This window comes from Erinaceus europaeus, chromosome 11, assembly GCF_950295315.1.
Source record: "Erinaceus europaeus chromosome 11, mEriEur2.1, whole genome shotgun sequence".
NCBI lineage: Eukaryota > Metazoa > Chordata > Mammalia > Eulipotyphla > Erinaceidae > Erinaceus > Erinaceus europaeus.
Window position 1 is genome coordinate 2,779,897 of NC_080172.1, and position 24,019 is coordinate 2,803,915.

General features: G+C 45.5%; 1 protein-coding gene across 1 annotated transcript in view; it reads left to right on the forward strand.

Annotated features, from left to right (window-relative positions):
* IQGAP2 (IQ motif containing GTPase activating protein 2) overlaps nt 1-24,019 on the forward strand; it is a 162,097-nt gene that overhangs the window by 21,148 nt on the left and 116,930 nt on the right. Inside the window, exons 4-9 of the mRNA XM_007518536.3 lie at nt 2,988-3,055; nt 3,534-3,647; nt 4,601-4,779; nt 6,944-7,031; nt 13,520-13,683; nt 16,027-16,187. Coding sequence (XP_007518598.2) covers nt 2,988-3,055; nt 3,534-3,647; nt 4,601-4,779; nt 6,944-7,031; nt 13,520-13,683; nt 16,027-16,187 — 774 coding nt within the window. The remainder of the gene's footprint in view (nt 1-2,987; nt 3,056-3,533; nt 3,648-4,600; nt 4,780-6,943; nt 7,032-13,519; nt 13,684-16,026; nt 16,188-24,019) is intronic.

Sequence of the window (24,019 nt, forward strand, 5' to 3'; positions counted from 1 at the left end):
GGTCCTTGCGCTTTGTGCCACCTACACTTAACCCGCTGAGCTACCGCCCGACTCCCCGTGGTTTTCATTTTTATGTTTCTTTATTTATTATTGGATAGAGACGGAGAAATTGAGAGGGGGATGGAGAGATAGAGAGAGGGAGAGAGACAGAGAGACACCTGCAGCCCTGCTTCGCCGCTCCTGAAGCTTTTCCCATGCAGGTGGGCTTGCAGAGCTTGAACCTGGGTCCTTGTGCGTTGTAATGTGTGCGCTTAACCAGGTGTGCCTCTGCCTGGCCCTGAGTTTGCAGTCTTTTTTTTATATATGTATCTTTAATTGGTTCAGTTAAACTAAATTCTTTTTTAAAAATATTTGTTTATTTATTTCCTTTTGTTGCCCTTTTTGTTTTATTGTTGTAGCTATTGTTAATGTCGTCGTTGTTGGCTAGGACAGAGAGAAATGGAGAGAGGAGGAGAAGACAGAGAGGGGGAGAGAAAGACAGACACCTGCAGACCTGCTTCACCGCCTGTGAAGCGACTCCCCTGCAGGTGGGGAGCCGGGGGCTCGAACCAGGATCCTTACGCCGGTCCTTGGTGCTTTGCGCCACTTAAGCTTAACCTGCTGCGCTACCGCCTTATTATATTATATTTTATTATATTTTTATGAGAACGGCTAAGTCCTTGTTTTTAAAATAGTTTGATACCTTGCGAGTATATCCCTAAGGATATGTCTTAAGAAATTGTACTTGGCCACTGTATTCTTTTATAAATGCTTTCTTTTAGTCAAAAATAAATTTAAGATTTATCTCTTCAGCCTTGAAGAGCTACAAGAAAATGTCTTTTCTTCTTCAGTTTGCTTCAGACAGTGCGTGGCCTCATTCGAATATGAGCAGATTCCTTCCATCCTGGGGGTGCTGGGCAGGTACATCTGAGTAGTTCTCTTGGCAGCACCTCCACACACAGATATCTGGTAGAAAATTCTGACACACGTGAAATGTGAAGGGTTTCCAAGTTAGCAGTTCAAATGTCAGAGATAATGCTGACAGTGAAAGCCAAACAGAGAGCAGCTGTTAGACCCCTTTGAACAACGACCGCTTGGGGAGGTGCCACCAAGATTCCCACTGGATCCGACACCACCTTCAGAAAATCTGATTTAAAAAATCAAGTGGAAAAGTAGATCCGTCCTTCTATGATAATTTCTCAGCACCACCTAGTGGTAACTCTTAGTTGGGCCAGACTGTGGACTTATCGTGAAGTTCCTGTCAGTATTACAAGCAACAGGGAAGAAGTCATCACTTTCTGTCTGCAAATCAGAAGACTCTGGACTACGGGAGGTGTATGGTGGGGTGTGTGTCACACACCCGGGACGTGAGGGTGAAGAGAGATTTGAGTTGGTGGCCGGAGTAGTGTGTAGGCACCTGTCATGGGAGATGAGAAGTTGTACTCATGCATCAATAACTGTGCTGTCAGACATTCTTTGCCCAATATAATGATGGGGATGGGGGTTGTGACCTAATCTTTGTACTACCACATGGGTTAAGGAACTCTCTTGTTTAGCATAAGTATTCTAGTGTGTAATAGCAAGAAACGCTGTTCTGGTGTCAGACATTCTTTGCCCAATATAACGATGGGGGGGGGGGGGGTGTTGTGACCTAATCTTTGTACTACCGTATGGGTTAAGGAACTCTCTTGTTTAGCACAAGTGTTCTAGTTCGCAATAGCAAGAAACCCTGTTCTCTGGCTGCCTAAACACCTTCCATTTAAGGATGGCACGGTAGAGGAAGATATATATTTTTTACATATAGTGGGTATCCTACAAACAGTCATTAAGTAAATGAGTGAGAAACAAAGGGTTGATGGGTAAATTGCTGCATCTCTCTCTCACACACAACATTTTCATTGACCAGAAATGTTAGCACCTCCTGCTAGAGAGCCAGCCCAGAGGATTGAATGATCCGAGAAACAAGACAGCAGAACACTGTAACCCTCCAAGCCCACTCGTGGTGTACCAGGGCTCAGAGCTTTCTGCTTGCTCCAAACAGAGACAGTAGACAAGGACTGGCTGGACAAGCTGAGCTTCCTGACATAGGGCAGAAGGTATAGGTGCTGAGAACGGCATACTAAGACAGCTTATGACAGCGAAGGACTCCACAGGGAGGCTCAGCCTGTAAGGAGGGGCCCAGTACCTTTCTTTCCGCAAGTCTCCCTTCAGCTGTCAGCTGTCATAGGAAGCTGTGATCAGCAAAAGGCAGACAGCAAGTCTCAAACACCAGGGCAACTCTACATGCATCTATATTTTTTTCTCTGTCTTCTGCTTCGTAGCCCACCTACTGTCTGGTTTATCTTGCCCATAAACCTTTCCACTGATAATCTCATCACTCTATTTCATCTATTTATTGGTTTGGAAAATCTGAAATAGCTACTAGAGGGTACTTAGAGAAAAACAAAACTTATTGGGGGGAAAAAAACAATACATGAACTATATTTTCGGCAAAGTAAGAATCCTATAACAAATTGCTAGAAACATGTTTATTGCATTTTGTTAACTTCTGTTCATAGCTGTTCTCGATGACTCTCAATAGCGGGGTAACGCAACTGGCTGAGCGCACATGCTGCAATGTGCGCGAACCCAGGTTGAAGCCCCTGGTCTCCACCTGCAGGGGGAAATCTTTGTGAGTAGTGAAGCAGGGCTGCAGGTGTCTCTCTGTCTCTCCCTCTCTATCTCCCCTTGCCCTCTTGATTTCTGGCTGTCTCTAACCAACAAATAAAGATAGTAAATTGAAAAAAATTCGAATGGATAGTGTTTAGTCACCCTATGGAAGAGTTACCATCTATGGAAGATCCTTTCTGGAAATTTGGACTTGGACTTAGCCCTGGTTCCATCAGAGACTGAAGCTGATTGGCTAAACAACACAGAGTGTGTAATCCTTGAGATTTGTGATGATGTGTAATCATTGAGATTTGTGATGAGATTTGTGATGATGGACTTTCTGATGTTTTCTCTTTCAGTTTATACCTGTTCAAACTAGGAATAGCACCCCAGATTCAGGATTTGTTGGGCAAAGTAGACTTCACAGGTACTGTGCATTACTTTGACAACTTTCTACAACATGGTGACTGAGAAAATGTGCCCTTTTTTTTTTTTTATCTTGTCTTTATTTCCCTTTTTCTTCTATATTAATCAGAGAAGGAAGTTACGGGGCGGGGGTAGATAGCATAATGGTTATGGAAAGAGACTCTCATGCCTGAGGCTCTAAAGTCCCAGGTTCAATCCCTTGCACCACCACAAGCCAGAGCTGAGCAGTGCTCTAGTAAAAAAAGAAAAAGAAAAACTTTAAAAAAAAAAAAAAGGAGCAGAAGAAAGTCCCCTAGCTTGTTTATACTTAAGCAGATTATACTGGCCTATATGAGTTCTCACTAACGTTTCTAGTTTATAAATACACCTCCCCACCACCACCACACATACCCCGGACTGAAGACATTTCTCAACCTGAATGTACACATTTATGCCTTTGTCTTTGTACCTCTCTTTGATTCCTTTTTGTTCTTTAACAGAGGAGGAAATTAGTAATATGAGAAAAGAACTTGAAAGATACGGGATACAGATGCCATCATTCAGCAAAATCGGCGGCATTCTGGCTAATGAGCTGTCTGTGGATGAAGCTGCATGTAAGTCTGTTGAAAATCAGGTGGGGTCAGGCAGTGGTGCACCTGGTTACACACACATCACAGTGTGTAAGGACCAGAGTTCAAGCCCCTGGACCCCACCTGTAGGGGGAAATCTTCGCAATTGGTGAAGCAGGGCTGCAGGTGTCTCTCTCTCTCTCTATCACCCCCTCGCCTCTCAATTTCTCTCTGTCTTTATCCAATAATAAATAAATAAAATTCTAAAAACCCCACAAAACTCTGACCTCATGTCTGGGGGACTGATTCAGCAGGTAGAGTGCACAGCTTGTCTGTGTAGGGGCCCAGTTCTGATCCCCGGCATGACAGATGCGAGCGCAGTTTTCTGGCCTCTCCTTTGCTTCCTCATAAAAACTATGCTGATTTAGAATCGAACCTTCACTTTCGTACGACACTTGATTTGCCAAACTTGTTTCCAAGAAACTAAATATTTAGGAGTGAATTTAAGGGCCCTGAAAATGTTTATTGTTCATGTAGCAAGTGGTTAATGTAAGCATGTCAGAGTATGACCAAGTAGTGAACATCTGGGACTACAGATAACCAGAAATAGGAATTCAGATCTTCTGGCAATACCTTCTCTCTCCAAAATAGTCCTCTGCTTCCTCCATCCTCTCCTCGTAGCGGTCAAGTAGCTTACTTCAAGTCCTTCACCTAAATCACAGGCATCTGATGGAAACAGCACAGAGCAGAGTGACCATGTCACCCAGGGGCTCATACACTCAGTTCATGGTAGCCACTCAGTGCACAGTGAGTGGAGGAACAGGGATGCTTTACAGATGCCGGGAGAAGACATGAGGCGGGCTGGCTGGTTGTCAGAGGCTGTCCCATGGTGCACCTCTGTGTGTCTGCTTACTGGAAGGCGGAGAAGGAAGGAGAACTGGAGAGCATCTGCAGTGTCCGTATTCCTAACATCTGCTGACTGACTTCTCTCTTTTCAGTGCACGCCGCAGTGATAGCCATCAACGAAGCTGTTGAGAAAGGCCTAGCAGAGCAGACCATTGTAACACTAAGGAACCCAAATGCAGTTTTGACTTCTGTGGATGACAGCCTTGCACAAAACTATCAGGAAGAACTCTGGAAAGCCAAAAGACACAAAGAGGAGAATGCACGACAGAAGGTATTTAACTCGACCCCGGGTAGCGAGATAGCAGGAAGCACGTGTTGTGCTTTGCTCTGTCTGTCTCGGTGTTCAGAGTCATCGACCAGTCTTGGTGTCTGCATCTTTGGGCAGTGGGTCTGGGTAAACTTTCAGAGAAGACCGGAAGTCGGGCGGTAGCGCAGCAGGTTAAGTGCACGTGGTGCAAAATGCTAGGCCCGGCTTAAGGATCCCGGTTCGAGGCCCCGGCTCCCCACCTGCAGGGGAGTCGCTTCACAGGCTGTGAAGCAGGTCTGCAGGTGTCTGTCTTTCTCTCCTCCTCTCTGTCTTCCCCTCCTCTCTCCATTTCTCTCTGTCCTATCCAACAGCAATGACTTCAATAATAACTACAACAATAAAACAACAAAAACAACAAAAGGGACTAAATAAATATATTTAAAAAATTTTTAAAAAGAGAGAGAAGATCAAGTAAGAGAGCCGGCTCCCTTTGGTGATGAATGTTACGGGCTGCAGGACTGAAACTGAAGGTCACTTTGAAACTTGACACTTACCAGGAAGGAACAGCAGTAAAGCCCTTCTCTCACTAGGCAGTACCAGCAGATCTCAGGTCAGCTTAGCTGCCCTTAGGCTTCTTAGTAAAAGTCTGTAAGGGCCTCAGAGGCTGTTTTAAGTCCTCTCTCCTCATACATTCCCACTAATTTGTCCTCGTGTACATGAAGGTGTTTTGGTGGGGCTAGGTAGTGTAATGGCTGTGCAAAGAGTCTCTCATGCCTGAGGCTCTGGAGTCCCAGGTTCAATCACCTGAGCCACCATAAACCAGAGCTGAGCAGAGAGAGAAAGAAGGTAGCGTAGTGTTTATGCAGACAGACTGTCATGCCGGAGGCTTCGAAGCTAAGTCCCTGGTTCACTCCCCTGCACCACCATAAACCAGAGCTGATCAATGCTCTGGTAAAAGAAGAAAGAAAGAAAGAAAGAAAGAAAGAAAGAAAGAAAGAAAGAAAGAAAGAAAGAAAGAAAGAAAGAAAGAAAGAAAGAGAGAGAAAGAAAGAAAGAAAGAAAGAAAGAAAGAAAGAAAGAAGGAGAGAGAGAGAGAGAGAGAAAGAAAGAAAGAAAGAAAGAAAGAAAGAAAGAAAGAAAGAAAGAAAGGAAGAAAGTTAGTTTATGGGGCTAGGCTGGCACACCTGGTTAAGTGCACACACATCACAGTGCACAAGGACTGTGGTGGTTTCTGTGCCAGGAAAGAAAACATCTTCATTTTTAAATTAAATTAATTATTGGATAGAGATAGAGAGAATTGAGAGGGATGGGGGTGATAGAGAGGGGGACAGACAGAGAGACATCTGCAGCCCTACTTCACCACTCACAAAGCTTTCACCCTGCAAGTGGGGATCAGGGGCTCTATCCTGGGTACAATTTCATACAGTTCCCACCATGAGAGTTCTGTGTCCCATCCCCTCCATTGGAAGCTTCCCTGTTCTTTATCCCTCTGGGACGATGGGCCAGAATTCTTTATGGGGAGCGGAAGGTGGGAGTTCTGCTTCTGTCATTGCTTCTCCTCCGCTGGACATGGGTGTTGGCAGGTGGATCCACACCCCCAGCCTGTGTCTGTCTGTCCCTAGTGGGGCAGGGCTCTGGGGAGGGGAGGCTCCAGGACACATGGGTGAGGGCGTCTGCCCAGGGAAGTCAAGAGGGAGTGTTGGTATTATCTGCAACTTGGTGGCTGAAAAGCAGTAAGATATAAAGCAGAACAATTTGTTTAATAGTCAGGAACCTAAAGGTGAGAATAGAGCAGATGAGACTTGGGGTCTTCATATTGGAAGGAGCTAAGAAGTCTGTTTTAGGTCTGTTCCAAGAGGCCCATGACTTTATTAATTTTTGCCTGAGCCCGACAGCTAACATACAGGTGGGTTAAAGACATTGTCTGGGGAGATGGTGTCCGAGTTGGAAATAGACAGTCCTCTGCTGAGAGCCACTGCACTTGTTCACCTCCTTAATCCTTGCTGGGTGTTTGGCAGCCCCGAGCCCTGTATAAAGCAAGGTCTTAAATGCTTATAGTGAATTCAGGTAAATACTAGTGAACGGTTTTCAGGTAAATACTAGTGAACGGTTTTTTCCACTTTTGCATATCAAGATCTGGGACATTTGGCATTTAGCCAAAAGAATCAGGGAAGTCTTTGTCTTGCAGAATAACTGTGTTTCTGAAGAAGAAAGAGACGCATATGAAGAGCTGCTGACACAAACAGAGATTCAGGACAATGTGGATTCCGTCAACAGTAAGTAGTGGGTGGTCTCTGATGTGCACAGAAATGTGTGAGACACACACACAGCTTCCTGGCCAGGATCCCAGCAGAGCATCCGAGCTTGGGTTCCTGTCAGACTGCCACACTTGATCTGCCCTAATCTTGAAGCATCACCATCTAAATGCGCCCGGTCAAACTTGTATTTTTTGGTGGTGTTACCCCTCACTCCCCAAAGTATCTGTGACTATTCCGTAGTCACTAGTTGTACCTTCATGTTTCCTCATAGCTCTACTGAGCTGCCAGGGAAGGTTATTCAGTAGAAAGATCATGTCTTAAGGAAAAGGCCGTTTCTCAGGGCCAGGTGGAGGCGCACCGGGCTAAGCACTCACACTGCCGTGCACGAGGATTCGGGTTCAAGGCCCTGGTCCCCACTTGCAAGGGGAGAGCTTCACGAGTGCTGAGACGGGGCTGCGGGTGTCCCTCTGTCTCTCTCCCTGTCTTTCTCTCCCTCTGTCATGATTTCTAGCTGTCTCTACGCAACAAATAATTTTAAAAAGTCATTTCTTGCCTATAATTATGTGGGGACATTCTCTTGGTATTGTAACAGGTATTATTGATGCCTCCACTCTTTAAAAAAAATTTTTTATTATCTTTATTTATTGGGTAAAGGCAGCCAGAAACTGAGACAGTAGGGGGAGATAGAGAGGGAGAGAGAGGCACCTGCAGCCCTGCTTCACCACTTGTGAAGCTTTCCTCTGCAGGTGGGGACCAGGGGCTCGAACGCAGGTCCTTGCCCGTTGTAACATGTACGCTCCGCCAGGTGCACCACTGCCCGGCCCTGAGGCCTGTGCTCCTGATCAGTTCAGTAGTCTGTAGTTCTCAGGAATCCTCCTCACGGCTTCTGTAGCGCCACTGCTAGCGAGTGAGACTTCCCAGGGAAGATAAAATCGCGAGGAAGCACTCGGGTTGCCGTGTCCCTAAGCCTCCTGGAGGCAGACGGCTTAGTTCGGCTTGGTGCTCGCTTCCTCTGTGCGACCATAGGCAACAAGAACGTCGAGCCGCTCAAGGGAGCAGGTGCGAGCCGAGCTGTGTTCCTGCCGCAGCCTTCTCCCCTCTGCTCGAGAGAGTCGGAAATTCGGTCTTATATTAATTTTCCCCAGGTCAGTCTAAACAACCTATCTGTATGGCAAAAAGTTAATACATGAAAGAACCCTTAGGCCATTTTATTTTTTTATATAATTTCTTTCATATTTATTTATTTATTCCTTTTTGTTGCCCTTGTTGTTTTATTGCTATAGTTATTATTGACGTCGTCATTGTTGGACAGGACAGAGAGAAATGGAGAGAGGGGGAGAGAAAGACAGACACCTGCAGACCTGCTTCACCACCTGTGAAGCGACTCCCCTGCAGGTGGGGAGCCGGGGGCTCAAACCATGATCCTTATAGGAGTCCTTGTGCTTTGTGCCACCTGCGCTTAACCCACTGCACTACCACCCAGTCCCCAGGCATAAAAGTGTTTTGCATAACCATTATGTTGTCTCTCCAGTCCTTTATTTATTTATTTATTTATTCCCTTTTGTTGTCCTTGTTGTTTTATTGTTGTGGTTATTGTTGTTGTTATTGCTGTTGTTGGATAGGACAGAGAAAAAGGGAGAGAGGAGGGGTGCCGGGATAGCCTGAGGGTACTTCTTCCCGAGCTAGTGCTCTCTGGCTTGGAGAGAACTCAACTGGAGCCGATCTAGGCTGCTGCATGGGAGAGGGATCAGGAACTCGTGCTGCACCAACTTCCGCAGGAGATACACTCTGGAACTCTCGGAGCCGGAAAGCAATTTCCAAGTGTCTTTAATCAGAAGAGCAGCTGTTTTTATACTCTCCAAGTAGGGTGGAAACAGGATGTGATATAGAGAGGGTGGAGAGAAAAGTGACGGTGAAAATCAGAGTGTGACAAGGAGGGGGTGGAGCAGGCGAGAATCCTATCACTGAACCACCAATGCCCTGGAGGGAGTGCTTTATGTAAAAGTGATTTATGTAAATAGACCAAAGCTTTGAATGGGATTAAATCTATCCCTATATAGGCATATGGTTAAGCAGAAGCCAGGGGGAGGTGGCATACTACCCAACAGAGGGGAAGACAGAGAGGGGGAGAGAAAGACAGACACCTGCAGACCTGCTGCACCGCCTGCGAAGCGACTCCCCTGCAGGTGGGGATCTGGGGATCCTTAAGCCGGTCCTTGCGCTTTGCACCACATGCACTTAACCCACTGCGCTACCGCCGGACTCCCAGCCCCTTTTATAAAGCATGTAGGGCACAGATGGTGGCACACCTGATTGAGTGCACACGTTACAGTGAGTTAAGGACTCGGGTTCAAGACCCAGTCTCCACCTATAGAGAAGAGATGTCTTTTTCCTCCTGTCTTCCTTTCTGTCTCCCCTTTCTTCTCAACTTCTCTTTTGTCTCTGTCCAAATAATAACAGCAATACATGTTAAAAAAAAAAAAACCCTCTTTGACACTCAGTCCAGAAGTGTACACAGATTACTGCAGTCCTGAAGCCTTGCCCTCATTTTAATCTCCTAAATGAGCTTTGGCTTCTCTGTGTTGCTCTAGTACCTTCAAGGAAACAAGGAAACACACATTTGCCAGCAGGAAGGAATTGAAACAGAAGTCAAGGCGGCTCCTGTAAATGGCTAGGAGTCCGCAGTAAATGCACCTGAAAGCTTACCTCTTACACACAGCTGCTAAGAGCACTGGGGCGACTCTTTTTCTTGAGGAAGGGAACACCTTGAACATTTGGAGGGTGTATTCTTACTGTTTTATGGTTACTAAGCCTTGGACATGAAACACCATGTTCAGTTCCTCTCTTTGCTCTGTTTGAAAGCTGAGAATTTCATTGGACTCAACAGAAATGAATTACAGGAAGGAATTACTATTGCCAGCGAGACATCTGAGCATAGGGAGACAAAGGCTCTATAGGCTTCTACCATCTTTTATTTTTGAAATGTTTATAACTGCTAAAAAAGATTTCTTTTCAAGTTAAAAAAAAAACGCCGTGCAGAAATGCTTTAATGCTTTTCTCAATGATATCATTTCCTGACCACAAGTTTAGTGCCAGATTGGCTCAACTTATCTTTTCCATTTTTAAATAAAATGCATAAGATGATTCATGCGAACATATAGGCAGCTGAAATTGTGGACAGAGCTGCTCTACTCGGTGTCTACAAATGTATAGCCATGATTATTCTGAAGTTTCTCTCCCCATCAGAAAAATTACAGTCCACAGCTAAAGGCCGTCTTGAAATAAAAAAGAAAAAAAGCAAGACACCTCTAAAGCGTATTCAGTCAGTGAGATGACAGTCCCGTCCCTGATATAGACTGGGAGGGCAGGAGGTGCTACAGCCCGCACCGCAAACACCTTAAGGATCCCTTAGCCCCACCTGCAGGGGAAGCTTCATGAGTAGTGGAGCAATGCGGCAGGTGTCTGTCTTCCTCTCTGCCTCTGCTTTCTTTCTCTACCTCTCTGTTAAAAAGAAAAGGGAAGGGCATTGGATCGTGGCTCAGCGGGTTAAGCGCACATGGCGTGAAGTACAAGCATCGGCTTAAGGATCCCAGTTCGAGCCCCTGGCTCCCCACCTGCAGGGGAGTCGCTTCACAGGCGGTGAAGCAGGTCTGCAGGTGTCTGTCTTTCTTCTCCCCCTCCCTGTCTCCCCCTCCATTTCTCTCTGTCCTATCCAACAACAATGATAGTACTAACAACAAATAATAATAACAATAGCAATGATAAACAACAAGGACAGCAAAAAAGGAAAAAATAGCTCCAGGAGCAGTGGATTCCTAGTGCAGGCACTGAGCCCCAGCAATAACCCTGGAGCCAAAAGAGAAAGAAAGAAAGAAAGAAAGAAAGAAAGAAAGAAAGAAAGAAAGAAAGAAAGAAAGAAAGGAAGGAAGGAAGGAAGGAAGGAAGGAAGGAAGGAAAGAAAGAAAAGAAAAGATAAGAAAAGAAAAGAAAAAAGAAAAGAAAAGAAAAGAAAAGAAAAGAAAAGGGGAAAATGGCAGCAGAGAGCAGTTGAGCTGTACAGGCACCAAACCCTAGTGGTAACCCTGGTGGTTAAATGAATACATTAATAAGTAGTGAAGACTATAAGGAGGACAAGGGGAACAGACGCGTCTGGAACATAAGTGGCCTTTGGGCTTGCAGGCATGAGGCCCTGAGTGCCATCCTGGCTTGCAGGCATGAGGCCCTGAGTGCCATCCTGGCTTGCAGGCATGAGGCCCTGAGTGCCATCCTGTGCGCTGTGGCGCCCTGCCCCACCCCCACCTCCCCCCAACACACTGCCATTCATAAAGAAATAAAAACGCATTTAAAAAAAATGGCTTTCATACCTGAGACACCCGCTATCTGAAAATCAATCCTGTTATGACAATAGGCTACAGCTGAGCAGTGTTCTAATTAAAAAAGAGAAGGAAGGAAGGAAAGAAGGAAGGAAGGAAGGGAGGAAGGGAGGGAGGAAGGGAGGGAGGGAGGGAGGGAGGGGAGGGAGGTGAAAGAAAGAAGCAATATATATGTAAGTATAGCAAATATGTAAGTATAGCTACTTAACAAGATTTTTCCCGGAAGGGCCAAGTGGTGGTGCACCAAATGTGTAGGCAACAGTAAAACACTAACCTTTCTATATCTTAGCCATGATCGTGACAGAAGTGACGTTTTTGACGGAATGCCACTTAATCTGTTGTCATAGTCTTTGGCTTTGTTGGAACTATGATCACTTAATCATTCTTTTACTAGCTCCCTGCTCAGCTCTGGCTTAGGTTGGTGCTAGGTACTGACTGAATCCCTGGTCTTCATTTCGCTTTTAATGTAGTAGGATTTGGTGTGTGTCCTTTATTCATTCTATGATATATTCTCTTTAAGGTTATGACCAACAGTTATTTTAAATGCAGGGTGTAGATGAGTGGTTACACTTTTTAAAGAAGAAAAGGCTCATTTAAAGTCATTTAAGGATATGATTTTCTGATAATTCTCTACTCTCCAACTCCATTTTTTAATTTATTTACTAGATATAAACAGAAATCAAGAGGGAAGGGGGCGTAGAGAGGCAGAGAGACATCTGCAGCCCCACTTCACCACTCATGAAACTTTCCCCCTGTAGGTGGGTGTGCCACCACCCGGCCCCCATCGAACATCTTTTTTTTTGTAATGTTCTAAGAATAGGAATTTTATTTTATTTTATTTTATTTTATTTTATTTTATTTTATTTAGTTCTTAGGGTCTTTTAGGATAAGTTTTCCAAACGGGCGGTTTGAAAGATCACATTAATTCTGACTATTTCCTATTACTGAATCCTCTTAGTAGAACAGTTACTAAGTGTAGCTTCTTTTGGGTATAACTAGGGTTGGCCTTTGTCGTCTGTTAGAAGTGGTATCCTTCATCCCAGCCATGATAAGACTACAAGCTGGGGAGCCTGACCCGCGAGGAGTGCTAGCAGGCTGTAGGCCTGTCTGTGCCTGCTGCCCTAGGGTCTCCTAAGTCGGGACACACCTGCTCATTCTGTCTGCTTTGCTCATGGCCGCGTGGCAGGCCTCATCACAGCATGTCCATTTCTTCTGCCCCATGTTGTGCTGAATCTGCTGTTCCCAACTCAGTTGGGCACTAAAACACAGGTCTTTTAGTGGGAGCCTTGCCACTGGGCGAGGCCATACACCTTAAGGTCACATAATGGAAGGATATTTTACAAACAAGGGCTTTGCTCTTGTTAAATAAAGTTCCCTGAATTTTATAGTGTTTAACATATATACCCAAAGTTATTTATTTCTTAAAAGAACACTTTAGAGAACATAAGTGTTAGGGGCCAGGCAGTGGTGCATCTGGTTAAGCTCACACATTACAGTGCACAAGGACCCAGGTTCAAGCCCCTGGTCTCCACCTGCAGGGGGGAAAGCTTCATGAGTGGTGAAGCAGGGCTGCAGATGCCTCTCTCTCCCTCTCTCCCTCTCTATCTCCTCCTCTCTCAATTTCTCTCTGTCTCTATCCAGTAATAAGTAAAATTTGAGAGAGAGAGAGAGAGAGAGAGAAAGTGGGGAGATGACACCGTGGTTATGCAGAAAGGCCCTGTCCTTAGAAGCCGAGCTGTGTCGCGCCCAGTTAAGTGCACATAGTACTAAGTGCAAGGACCTGTACAAGGATCTGGGTTTGAGCCCACAGCTCCCCACCTATAGAGGGGAAGTTTCACAAGTGGTAAAGCAAGTCTGCAGATGTCTATGTTCCTCTTTCCCTCTCTGCCTCTCCTTCCCCTCTTAATTTCTCTCTGTCCTATCCAATAAAATGGAAAAGGCAAAAGGACACCAGGAGCAGTGGATTCATAGTGCAGGCACTGAGCCCCAGCGATAAGCCTGGAGGCAAAATAAAATACAGTGCAGTAAACTGAGGGAGTAACAAGGACTTGGGTGATAATCCCTGGCGAGTGGGCCAGGCAGCCGTGTTTGGGAAGGCAGATATTCTGATGAGATGCGAACCCCCACCCTCAGGGCTGGCCGCAGTGGACCACATCAATGCTGTCCTCCGGGAAGGGGACCCTGAGAGCACTCTCCTTGCACTGAAGAAACCGGAGGCTCAGCTGCCTGTGGTTTACCCCTTCGCTGCTGTGATGTATCAGAATGAACTCTCCCACCTTCAGAAACAGAGCACCACGGTAAGTCGGGGGGGGGGGGGGTGGCTCTGTTACAGAGATGCTCACGTGAGTGAGTGAGTGCACGCAGGCTTTGCAGGAAAGGTGGATAGAACGCAGAGACCTGAATTTACCCTTTATTTTATTATTGACTTAATATAGATTCACAAAATTACAACTCCACACTGTCCCCACCACCAGAGTTCTGAATCCACAATCTCTCCATTGGAAGCTTTTCATATTTTGTTTCCAAGCTCCTTTTAAAAGGCTTCTTCAAGGGGAGCCAGGTGGTAGCTTAGTGGGTTAAGCACACATGGCACAAAACACAAGGACCTGCACACGGATCCCGGTTCGAGTCCCCGGCTCCCTCCCCCCACCTGCAGGGGGGATCGCTTCACAGGCGGTGAAGCAGGTCTGCAGGTGTCTTTCTCTCCCCCTCTCTGTCTTCTCCTCCTCTCTCCATTTCTCTCTGTCCTGTGCAACAACAATGACAACAATAACAACAACAACGATAACAAGGGCAACAAAAATGGAAAAATGGCCACCAGGAGCAGTGGATTTGTAGTGTGGGCACCGAGCCCCAGCAATAACCCTGGAGCAAAAACAAAACAAAAGAAGTTTCTTCAAAATGATGGGAAAGTATATCCCTGTTGAAATTGGCCCAGTCAGTATAAACTGGTTAAATAGAAAAGAAGAGCTGGGGGTGTGGGCAGTGTTCTGCAATGTACGATATAATGTATAAACAAACCATATCTAGATTATACAGATCCAGAGAGTCTTTCTGGTTTTACTGACTGGCTTTGCCTCACGTTTCTGCAGACCCCTGGGCCTCGTAGTACGTTTAGACGTGTCTACCCTATTAGGAAAGTGTGAGTTCGATTAGACTCTTGGACCTAGAATCAGCACTCTTGTCTTAGAGACTTGGATTCATTCTTTTGTGCAGTTCCCCCTCTTTTCTTACCTTATCCCAAAGCAAAGAGCATTCGCTGTGCTACACCGTTCCCTCACACCCTCACAGTGTCCCAGCATCTGACTTCGTCACGTGACAAGATGGAGTCTGCAGGCTGTCAGTAGCTAGAAATAGGAATCAGCCAAGGGAGTGCAGGCGTTCACTGCATTGTACGCGGTGACTTCAGTTCACCCAGTCCCCAACATGGTCATCAAAGGAAAAGCCGGGAGCCACTTCCCTGCCCCTAAACACAGTTCAGGAAACATGGCCAACCACGTTCCTGCCACGTCCCAAAGCGGAACAGGTGACCTGGAGTATGAAATATGCACCACCATGTCAACATCATTTTGTGTAATCTTGTAGCAAATAAACTATGTCAAGGAAAATGGAACTGTGCCCATAAGTAATATTTTAAAAGAAATTGGAATAAAATCCGGAAGAACACATGAACGACAATTTGAAATTATGATTATGAATCATCTGTAATGTGGAAGCGGGTTACTTAGCTCTATGAAATAATTCCTGTCACAATTCACCTGTAAACTGGGTGGGCGATTCTAGGAGAGATGGCTTCATTTTCTGTTTTTGTTATATATTTTTATATCTTCAGCACATGGTGATCCTGTTTTCCCAGACCTTTTTTTTTTTTTTTACTATATTGGGGGATTCATGGTTGACAGTCAACAGTAAAATGCAGTAGCTGGTCCATGGGTCATGCTTCTCAGTTTCCCACATCACACTCTAACCCCCCCCCCACGTCCTCCTCCACCATCCTGTTCCAGGACCTGAGCCCCCCCCCCCCAGCCCCTGAGTCCTTGACTTTGGTGCAACACACCAGCTCCAGTCTGAGTTCTGCTCTGTGTTTCCCCTTCTGTTCTTGTTTCTCCACCTCTGTCTGTGAGCCATTTATTTAAAAGAACGTTTTCCCCTTTTACATTTTTGACTCCATTGCCATACTCAACTACCTGTATTTGTGCAAATTTCTCTCTTGACTCTAATCCTTTTCCACTGATCTGTGTCTGTCTTTCCTCCAGTGCCATACTGTTTGGAATATTGCAGTGTTTTAGCATAGTTTGAATTCTGGAAACATCTTGCCTCAATTTCTAGTCTTTTTTTTTTTTTTTTCCCCTCTGGATTGTTCTGGTGACATTAGCTCTTTTGTGCTGGGTGTGTTGTGAAACAATCTGAAAGGAGGTAAATGTTCACCTGGAGCCTATGCGTTTTTTAAAATCAGTTATCACTCAACAGATAGATCGATACAGAGATAGAGAGAGAGAGAGATGCCCCTTTTCTCTCAGCTTCTCCAGACCGTCTCATTTTAGCTTTCTGTGCTTCTTTGAAATGTGCATCCTCAGTCCCCATCACATGAAGGGCGTGTGTGGGTCAGGAAACATCCATCACCTCATGTTTCCCAACAGAATTCCCTAGGCCACGAGGAGCTCTCGATCGCAGTGGAGATGCTGTCTGCTGTGGCACTCCTGAACCAGGCCTTGGACAGCAATGATATCGTGACTGTGCAGAATCAACTCAGGAGCCCCAAAATAGGCTTCAACAACCTGGACGAGACATATGTGGAACGGTAAGGGACATTCCACGACCTCACTTCCATGCGGAGACGTACATCTGATGAATCTCGCAAATTGACTTGCCCCTTCCGGCGAAGCCTATGTAGACATTATCATTTTCTGGAATGGTCTCCTGGCATTTTATGAGTCCACCCAACACTAGATTCTTCTCTTCTCTTTCATCATCATCATCTTTTTTTTTTTTTTAATTACCTCTAGGGTTATCACTGGGGCTGAGTGCCAGCATTATGAATCTACTGCTCCCAGTGACTTTTTTTTTCTTCCTATTTTATTCAATAGGACAGAGAGAAATTGAGAAGGGAGGGAGAGAGAGGGAGAGAGAGAGAGAGAGAGAGACCTGGAGACCTGCTTTTGTGAGCGGCCCTGCTGCAGCTGGGGAGTGGGGACTCGAACCTGCATCCTTGCGTGGGTCCTTGAGCTTACACAATTCTTCCGATTATGATTGGACCTGAGGGATCCTGACCACAATGGATCCTGACACTCAGTAAGAATTTCTGTTTTGTAGTCGGCATTTCATATTTTTCCAAAGTGTTTTATGACTGGAGGTATTATAAAACACCAAAGCAATAAATAGAAATACAGCTAAGGTGCCAGAGTGAGTATCCCAACAAGAGATTCCATAGGACAAAAGTTCAAATTAAAAGGAGCAGTTTCCATCCTATTTTAAGACCACTGGGGGGCGATGTCTGCGTAGATCTGGAGAAAGCTCATTTGAGTAGTTCTAGAATCTACTGATTCTATTGATTCTAGAACTGCTCAAATAAGTAGATTGGTTAAGTCCCTTCAGTTTTATACATCTGCACAGAAAAAAAAGTAAAATCCTCTTTAGATTTAAAAAATTAATATTTTATCACTTTCCTAGGTAAGCAATGACTAAAGTAGTCTTTTTTAGTCTTGAAGAAGCTGGTACTTTTGAATCTTTATTTATTATTGGGTCGAGGCATAAAGAAATTGAAAGAGAAAGGAGGAACTAGAGAGAGAGAGACAGAGAGACACCTGCAGCCCTGTTGCACCACTCGTGAAGCTTTCTCCCTGCAGGTGGGGACCAGGGGCTTGAACCCAGGTCCTTGCTCGCTGTAATGTGGGCACTTAACCAGGTGTGCCACCACCCAGGCATGTTCTCCCTATATCTTTTTAGTCCTTTTTTTTTCTTCTTTTTTTCATTTTTAATGCTTCAGCTCAGTGCTGGGATGTCTCTGGGTTCAATTCCTGGCTTCCTCTTTTTTTTTTTAATATTTATTTATTCCCTTTTGCTGCCCTTGTTGTACTTATTATTGTTGTTATTATTGTTGTCTTTGTTGGATAGGACAGAGAGAAATGGAGAGAGGAGGGGAAGACAGAGAGGGGGAGAGAAAGACAGACACCTGCAGACCTGCTTCACCGCCTGTGAAGCGACTCCCCTGCAGGTGGGGAGCCGGGGGCTCGAACCAGGATCCTTACGCCGGTCCCTGCGCTTTGTGCCACCTGCGCTGCCGCCCGCCTCCCTGGATTCCTCTTTTTCATATGCATACATAAACACGTATATACACAGAGGTGGGTATAAACATAAGCATATGTTTGAGACATCATTTAATTCTTATGCATGGGCAGTGCCAGATATTGAGCCAGAAGCCTCAGACAGTCCCATGCGCTCCCAGCTGAACCATTGCTCTGACCCCTCCTTTATTCTGCCTGATTGTATGCTTTTTTAAAAGAAGTTTTACTTATTTTTTATTGGATAGAGACAGAGAAATTGAAAGCAGCGGAGGGGGAGATAGTGAGTGACAGAGACAAGACAGACACCTGCAGCCCTGCTTCACCACATGTGAAGCTTCCCCCCTGCGAATGGGGACTGGGGGCTCGAACCTCGGTCCTTGAGCACTGTAAAGTGTGCTCAACCAGGTGTGCCACTGCCTGGCCCCCTGATCCTATTCTTTTAGTGCTTGAGTATAAGACAGAATAGTCCTTCCGTTAAGATGCATAATGGGGACTCTCACAGAAATAATTGTCAAGATCTTCCCACATTTTTTTTTCCATTAATACTACTCAGCTCTGGCTTCTGGTGGTGCTGAGGATTGAACCCTGGACTTTAGAGCCTCAGGCATGCATCTCTTTGCATAACCATTATGCTCTCCCCCAAGCCCTACAGATTTAGCTTCCATAACTACTGCCGTCCAGATAATTCCCACCCCCTTCCAGTCACGTACAATGAGTCAAAAGTCCTCTCCTCGCAGGACCTCCATTCACAAATACCCATTAAGGAAATGATCCATAGGGGTAGATAGTTCAATGATGATGCAAACAGACTCAGGCCTGAGGCTGCAGAGTCCCAGGTTCAGTCCTCTGCACCACCATAAACCAGAGCTGAGCAGGGCTCTGGTTAAAATTAACAAAGTTTAAAAAGAGTGCAGAGAGAGAGAGAGAGAGAGAGAGAGCCACCTTTGGACCTGTGGCTTCACAGTTTTTATAGGTGCTCACAAATACAGTTTCAAAGTCCAAGTGTGGGCAGGGGAGACAGCATAATGGTTTTGCAAAGAGACTCTCACACCTAAGGCTCCAGTGTCCTGGGTTCAATCCCCCCCCCCCCCCGCACCAATATAAGCCAGAGCTGAGCTGTGCTCTGATAAAATAAATAAATCCATGATCAAAGTTCAAGTGTTACCTATGAGGGAGTTTTAGAATTTTGGCTTTAATAAGCTTTTTTTTTTAAAAAAAAATTATTTATAAAAAGGAAACACTGACAAAAACAATAGGGTAGGAGGGGTACAACTCCACACAATTCCCACCACCAGAACTCCGTATCCCATCCCCTCCCCTGATAGCTTTCCTGTTCTTTATCCCTCTGGGAGTATGGACCCAGGGTCATTATGGGATGCAGAAGGTGGAAGGTCTGGCTTCTGTAATTGCTTCCCCACTGAACATGGGTGTTGACAGGTGGATCCATACTCCCAGCCTGCCTCTCTCTTTCCCTAGTGGGGTAGGATTCTGGGGAAGTGGAGCTCCAGGACACAATGGTGGGATCGTCTGCTCAGGAAGTCTGGTTTGATAAGCTTTTTAAAGTCTGCTTTTCGGGCTGGGGAGATGGCTTCTAGCATGAGAAGCCTGAGGCCCAGAGACAAAGGTTTAATCGCCTGCGTCACCTTCCTGCCAGAGCCCAACAGCACTCGGCCGCTCTCACATCCTTCTTCTCTCACACACAATGAACAGACGTTTTATTTTATATTAATTTTTTTATTTGTTAGATACAGACACAGAAATCCAAATGGGAGGGGAAGAGAGAGACAGATACCTGCAGGTAGCGACCGGGGTCTTGAGCCCAGGTTCTTGTGCACTGTAATGTGTGCACTTAACCAGATCCTTGAATAGACACTTTAAAGTAATACAGTTAGGGCCGGGTGGTGGTACACCTGGTTGAGCACACGTCACAATGTGCAAGGACTGGGGTTCAAACCCCTGGTTCCCACCGGCAGAGGGAAAGCTTTGTGAGTAGTGAAGCAGTGTTGCAGGTCTCTCTCTCTCTCTCTCTCCCTCTCACCCTATAACCCGAACCCTAACCCCCTAACCCTTTCAATTTCTGGCTGTCTCTACCAATAAATAAAGATAATTAAAGTCTAGTTTGATTTTAAGCTTATTCTGGGACACTCAGATAACCCTGAACCAACATGTCATTCCAGGGCCCTCCAATTTGTAGCCTGGCACTTGTATGGAGCCTGAATAACACAGCCTTGACTTTCTGTCAGCTGAACTTAGTTCACCAGCGTTGAGCAGTCGGAGGGTCCGAGGAGACAGGAACAGCCACTGCGGGCAGAGGCAGAAAAGGACAAAAGCCTATCAGCTTTTCTTTTTGAATGCAGAAGAATTCTGTCTGACTATCTGAGAGAGGGAACCAGAGCATTCCTGCAAGCATGTGCCGTGCCAGGGATTAGATGTGGAAGCTCACACATGCAAGTCCTGTGTGGTTCCAGTGAGCCTCCTCCTCTGCGGCTGCAGAGTGCCAGCTCTTCAGCTGGTCTTGGAAGCCCGTACTCAGTCAGTCAGATTTCAGACAAACCCAAGTTCTGTCTGGAGTTCTGCCTGTAATTTTTACAGCACAGAGGTACTAGGCAGGACCACCCTGATGAGCTCTTTTTTAATTAATTGATTTTCTATTTATTATTTTTTCCCTTTTGTTGCTCTTGTTTTTTTTTTTTTTATTGTTGTAGTTATGATTGATGTCATTGATGTTGGATAGGACAGAGAGAAATGGAGAGAGGAGGGGAAGACAGAAACGGGGAGAGAAAGATAGACACCTGCAGACCTGCTTCACCACTTGTGAAGCGACTCCCCTGCATATGGGGAGCCGGGGGCTCGAACCGGGATCCTTACGCTGGTCCTTGCGCTTTTCTCCACTTGCGCTTAACCCACTGTGCTACCGCCCGACTCCCTAACTGATTTATTTATTAGTGGATAGAGACAGAGAAATTGAGAGGGGTAGAGGAGACAGAGACACCTGCAGCCCTGCTTCACTACTTATGAAGCTTTCCCCCCTGCAGGTGGGAACCAGGGGCTTGAACCTGGGTCCTTGCGCACTGTGATGTGTGCACTGAACCAGGTGTGCCACCGCCTGGCCCTTGTTGAACACTTTAAAAAGTGCTTCTTGGGGCTAGGTGGTGGTGCACCTGGTTGAGTGCACATATTATAATGTGCAAGGATCTGGGTTCAAGCCCCGGTCCCCACCTGCAGGGGGAAAGCTTTGTGAGTGGTGAAGCAGTGTTACAGGTCTCTTTCTCCCTCCATCACCCCCTTCCCTCTCCATGTCTGGCAGTCTCTATCCAATAAACAAATAAAAATAATTTTTAAAAAAGAAAATAAATTATTTTTTAAAAATAACTTCTTTCTATGGGACCATTTTTCCTGAAATCTTTTTTTCCTTCCAGTTCTCACAAAAGCAATGTAAAATTGGCATTGGCTCCAGGCATAAACTGTTCCTGGATTAATTGTTCTCAGATGTAGCTGTGTTTATAATGCTCTTCAATTTGATTGTTCTCACCAGAATTAAGAACAGGCCGCCACACTCTAAACATGTTATTTTCTGCTGCATCCCACCTGGGATTTTGCAGTATAGTGAAACTGGATCCAAATACGCTGTGCATGCTCTGGTCTGTCTGTCCCTCTGCAGGGACCTCTCACTACAGGCGATGTGGTCTGTCACCCCGTCTCTGCCGGGCAGGGTGGGCTCTCAGCCCCGCGCACCACAGGGCACACGCCCTTTGCTTCTCTCCAGCTTGCTCACCTCAGCACCTCTGACACCAGCACGGTGTGCTTACAGGAGGAAAGCCTTAGAACCATAACTCTTTCTGGCCGAGCTCTGTTCTCACCATTTATAGACTATAAATATCAAATAGGTAGTGCACCTGATGGAATGCTCATTTGACAATATGCAAGGACCCAGGTTCAAGCCCCCCGTCTCCACCTGCAGGGGGAAAGCTTCATGAGTGGTGAAGCAGTGCTGCAGGTGTCTCTCTGTCTCTCTCCCTCTCTGACACCCCCCCCACCCGTCCCTTTCAATTTCTGGCTGTCTCTATCCAATAAATAAATAATTAAAAAAAAACTTTAAAAAATATATTAAAATACAGGCCAGCTGGTGGCGCACCTGGTTAAGCACACACGCTACCATGTGCAAGGACGTGGGTTCAAGCCCCTGGCCCCCCCACCTGCAGGGGGAAAGCTTCATGAATGGTGAAGCAGGGCTGCAGGTGTCTCTGTGTCTCCCCCTCTCAATTTCTCTCTGTCTCTGTGCAATAATCAATAAATATAGATTGTCTGGCCTGCATCTCAGAAGAGCTTTGAAGACTCAGTGCTTGTGGTGCTTATTCCAGGACAGATTCTCCATCACCAAGAATGTCTTTCCTTAGAATTCCATTATTTCTACCTTTAGGAGCTGTCTTTATTTTAAGGTCTTTTTCCAAATCCTGATTACATGCCTTTTTTTTTTTTTCTTTTCTGTCTTCTTATCCACTTGACTGAAAGGTCCTTAAATCTCGTCCATTCTAATATTTCTGTTGTACCAGCAACACATTTTACACAAGATTGGGCTGTTAGTCTCAGAATTTGTCATTTCTTTCTGAAAATTAATTTTATTAGTTTGTTCACTATAAAAGTAACAAGAACTCTGAGAGCTGTAGGGAGAAATAAGACAAAGATTCATTGGATACAGACAGACAGATATTGAGAGTGGAGGGGAGATAGGAAGAGAGACAGACACCTGCAGCCCTGCTCCACCACTTGTAAAGCTCTCCCTCTGCAGGTGGGGACTGGGGCCTCGAACCTGGGTCCTTGTGCACTGCAATGTGTGTGCTCAACCAAGTGAGCCGCCACCCAGCTCCAATTTTAAAAAAAAATTTTTTTAATTATCTTTATTTATTGGATAGAGACATCCAGGAATTGAGAGGAGGAAGGAGATAGAGAGGGTGAGAGACAGAGAGACACCTGCAGCCCTGCTTCACCACTTGTGAAGCTTTCCCCCTGCAGGTGGGGACTGGGGGTTTGAACCCGGTTCCTTGCACACTGTAACATGCACTCAACCAGGTGTCCCACCACCAAGCCTCCCCAATATTATTATTATTATTATTATTACCACCACCAAGATTTTCACTTCAGCTTGGTACCAGCCCTACAAACCCACTGCTCCTGGTGGACATTTTTTTTCTTTTTTTTTTTTCCACTTCATTTGATAAGACAGAGAAAATGAGAGGGCAGGAGGTGGTAGAAAGGCAGAGAGAAAGACACTTGCAGACCTGCTTCGCTGCCTGCCAAGCGTTCCCCCTGCAGGTCAGGAACGAGGGCTTGCACATGGCAATGTGTGAGTTCAACCATGTGTGTCACCTCCTGACCCCTGCCACCTCTGTGATTCACAAGTAGGAAAATTAATCATTGAGAAACAGTAACCCTGAACATGTATTGAAAATATTCTCCCAAGAACTTCTCCAGAAAAGAGAAATAACCAGAAAGGCAGACTCTGATTTCTAGAGGATGATAATAGGGCCTGGGTCCCAGATCAAGGGTGGATGAGGCTTAGGAAGGTGGTGGCAGCGAGCTAACACAAAAGAGAGGCCTTTGTGTAATGACTTAAGCTTTAGGAGACGTGAACGGCAGAGGAGGAATTTTGGGGCATTCTGGCTCAATTAATTTTCTGTACCAATTCAAGAGCGCATCATACAAGGAAGACATATGTTACTAAGCAAGAAAACAACATTTGCTTTTCATGTGATTCATTCATGGGCATGTTAGACCTTAAAGAAACGCAGCTGTGGTAGTGTAACAGGAGAAGAGATCTTTAAAATCTTGGTTTTTCTGGAGTTGGCGTATGGCACCAAAGTAAAAGACTCTGGGGTGGGTGGGTGGGGAGAATACAGGCCCAAAAAAGGATGAGAGAGGACCTAGTGGGAGTTGTATTGTTATGGGGGAAACTGGGGAATGTTATGCATGTGCAAACTATTGTATTTACTGTTGAATGTAAAGCATCAATCCCCCAATAAAGAAATTAAATAAATAAATTCCTCTCATCCAAATCACCACAGAAACTAGATGGTCATTTCAGCCCAGACAAAAAGCTGGAAAAAGAAAAAGTAAAAAAAATAATAATAATAATAATAAAATCTTGTTTTTGGGGTGAGTAGGAGAGACAGTACAGTGGTTACACAAAAGATTTTCATGGTGGTCCGGGAGGTGGCGCAGTGGATGAAGCATCAGCCTTGTCTCAAACATGAGATTCTGAGTTCAGTCCCCAGCAGCACGTGGACCAGAGTGATGTCTGGTTCTTTCTCTCTCCCCTCCTATCTTTCTCATTAATAAATAAATAAAATCT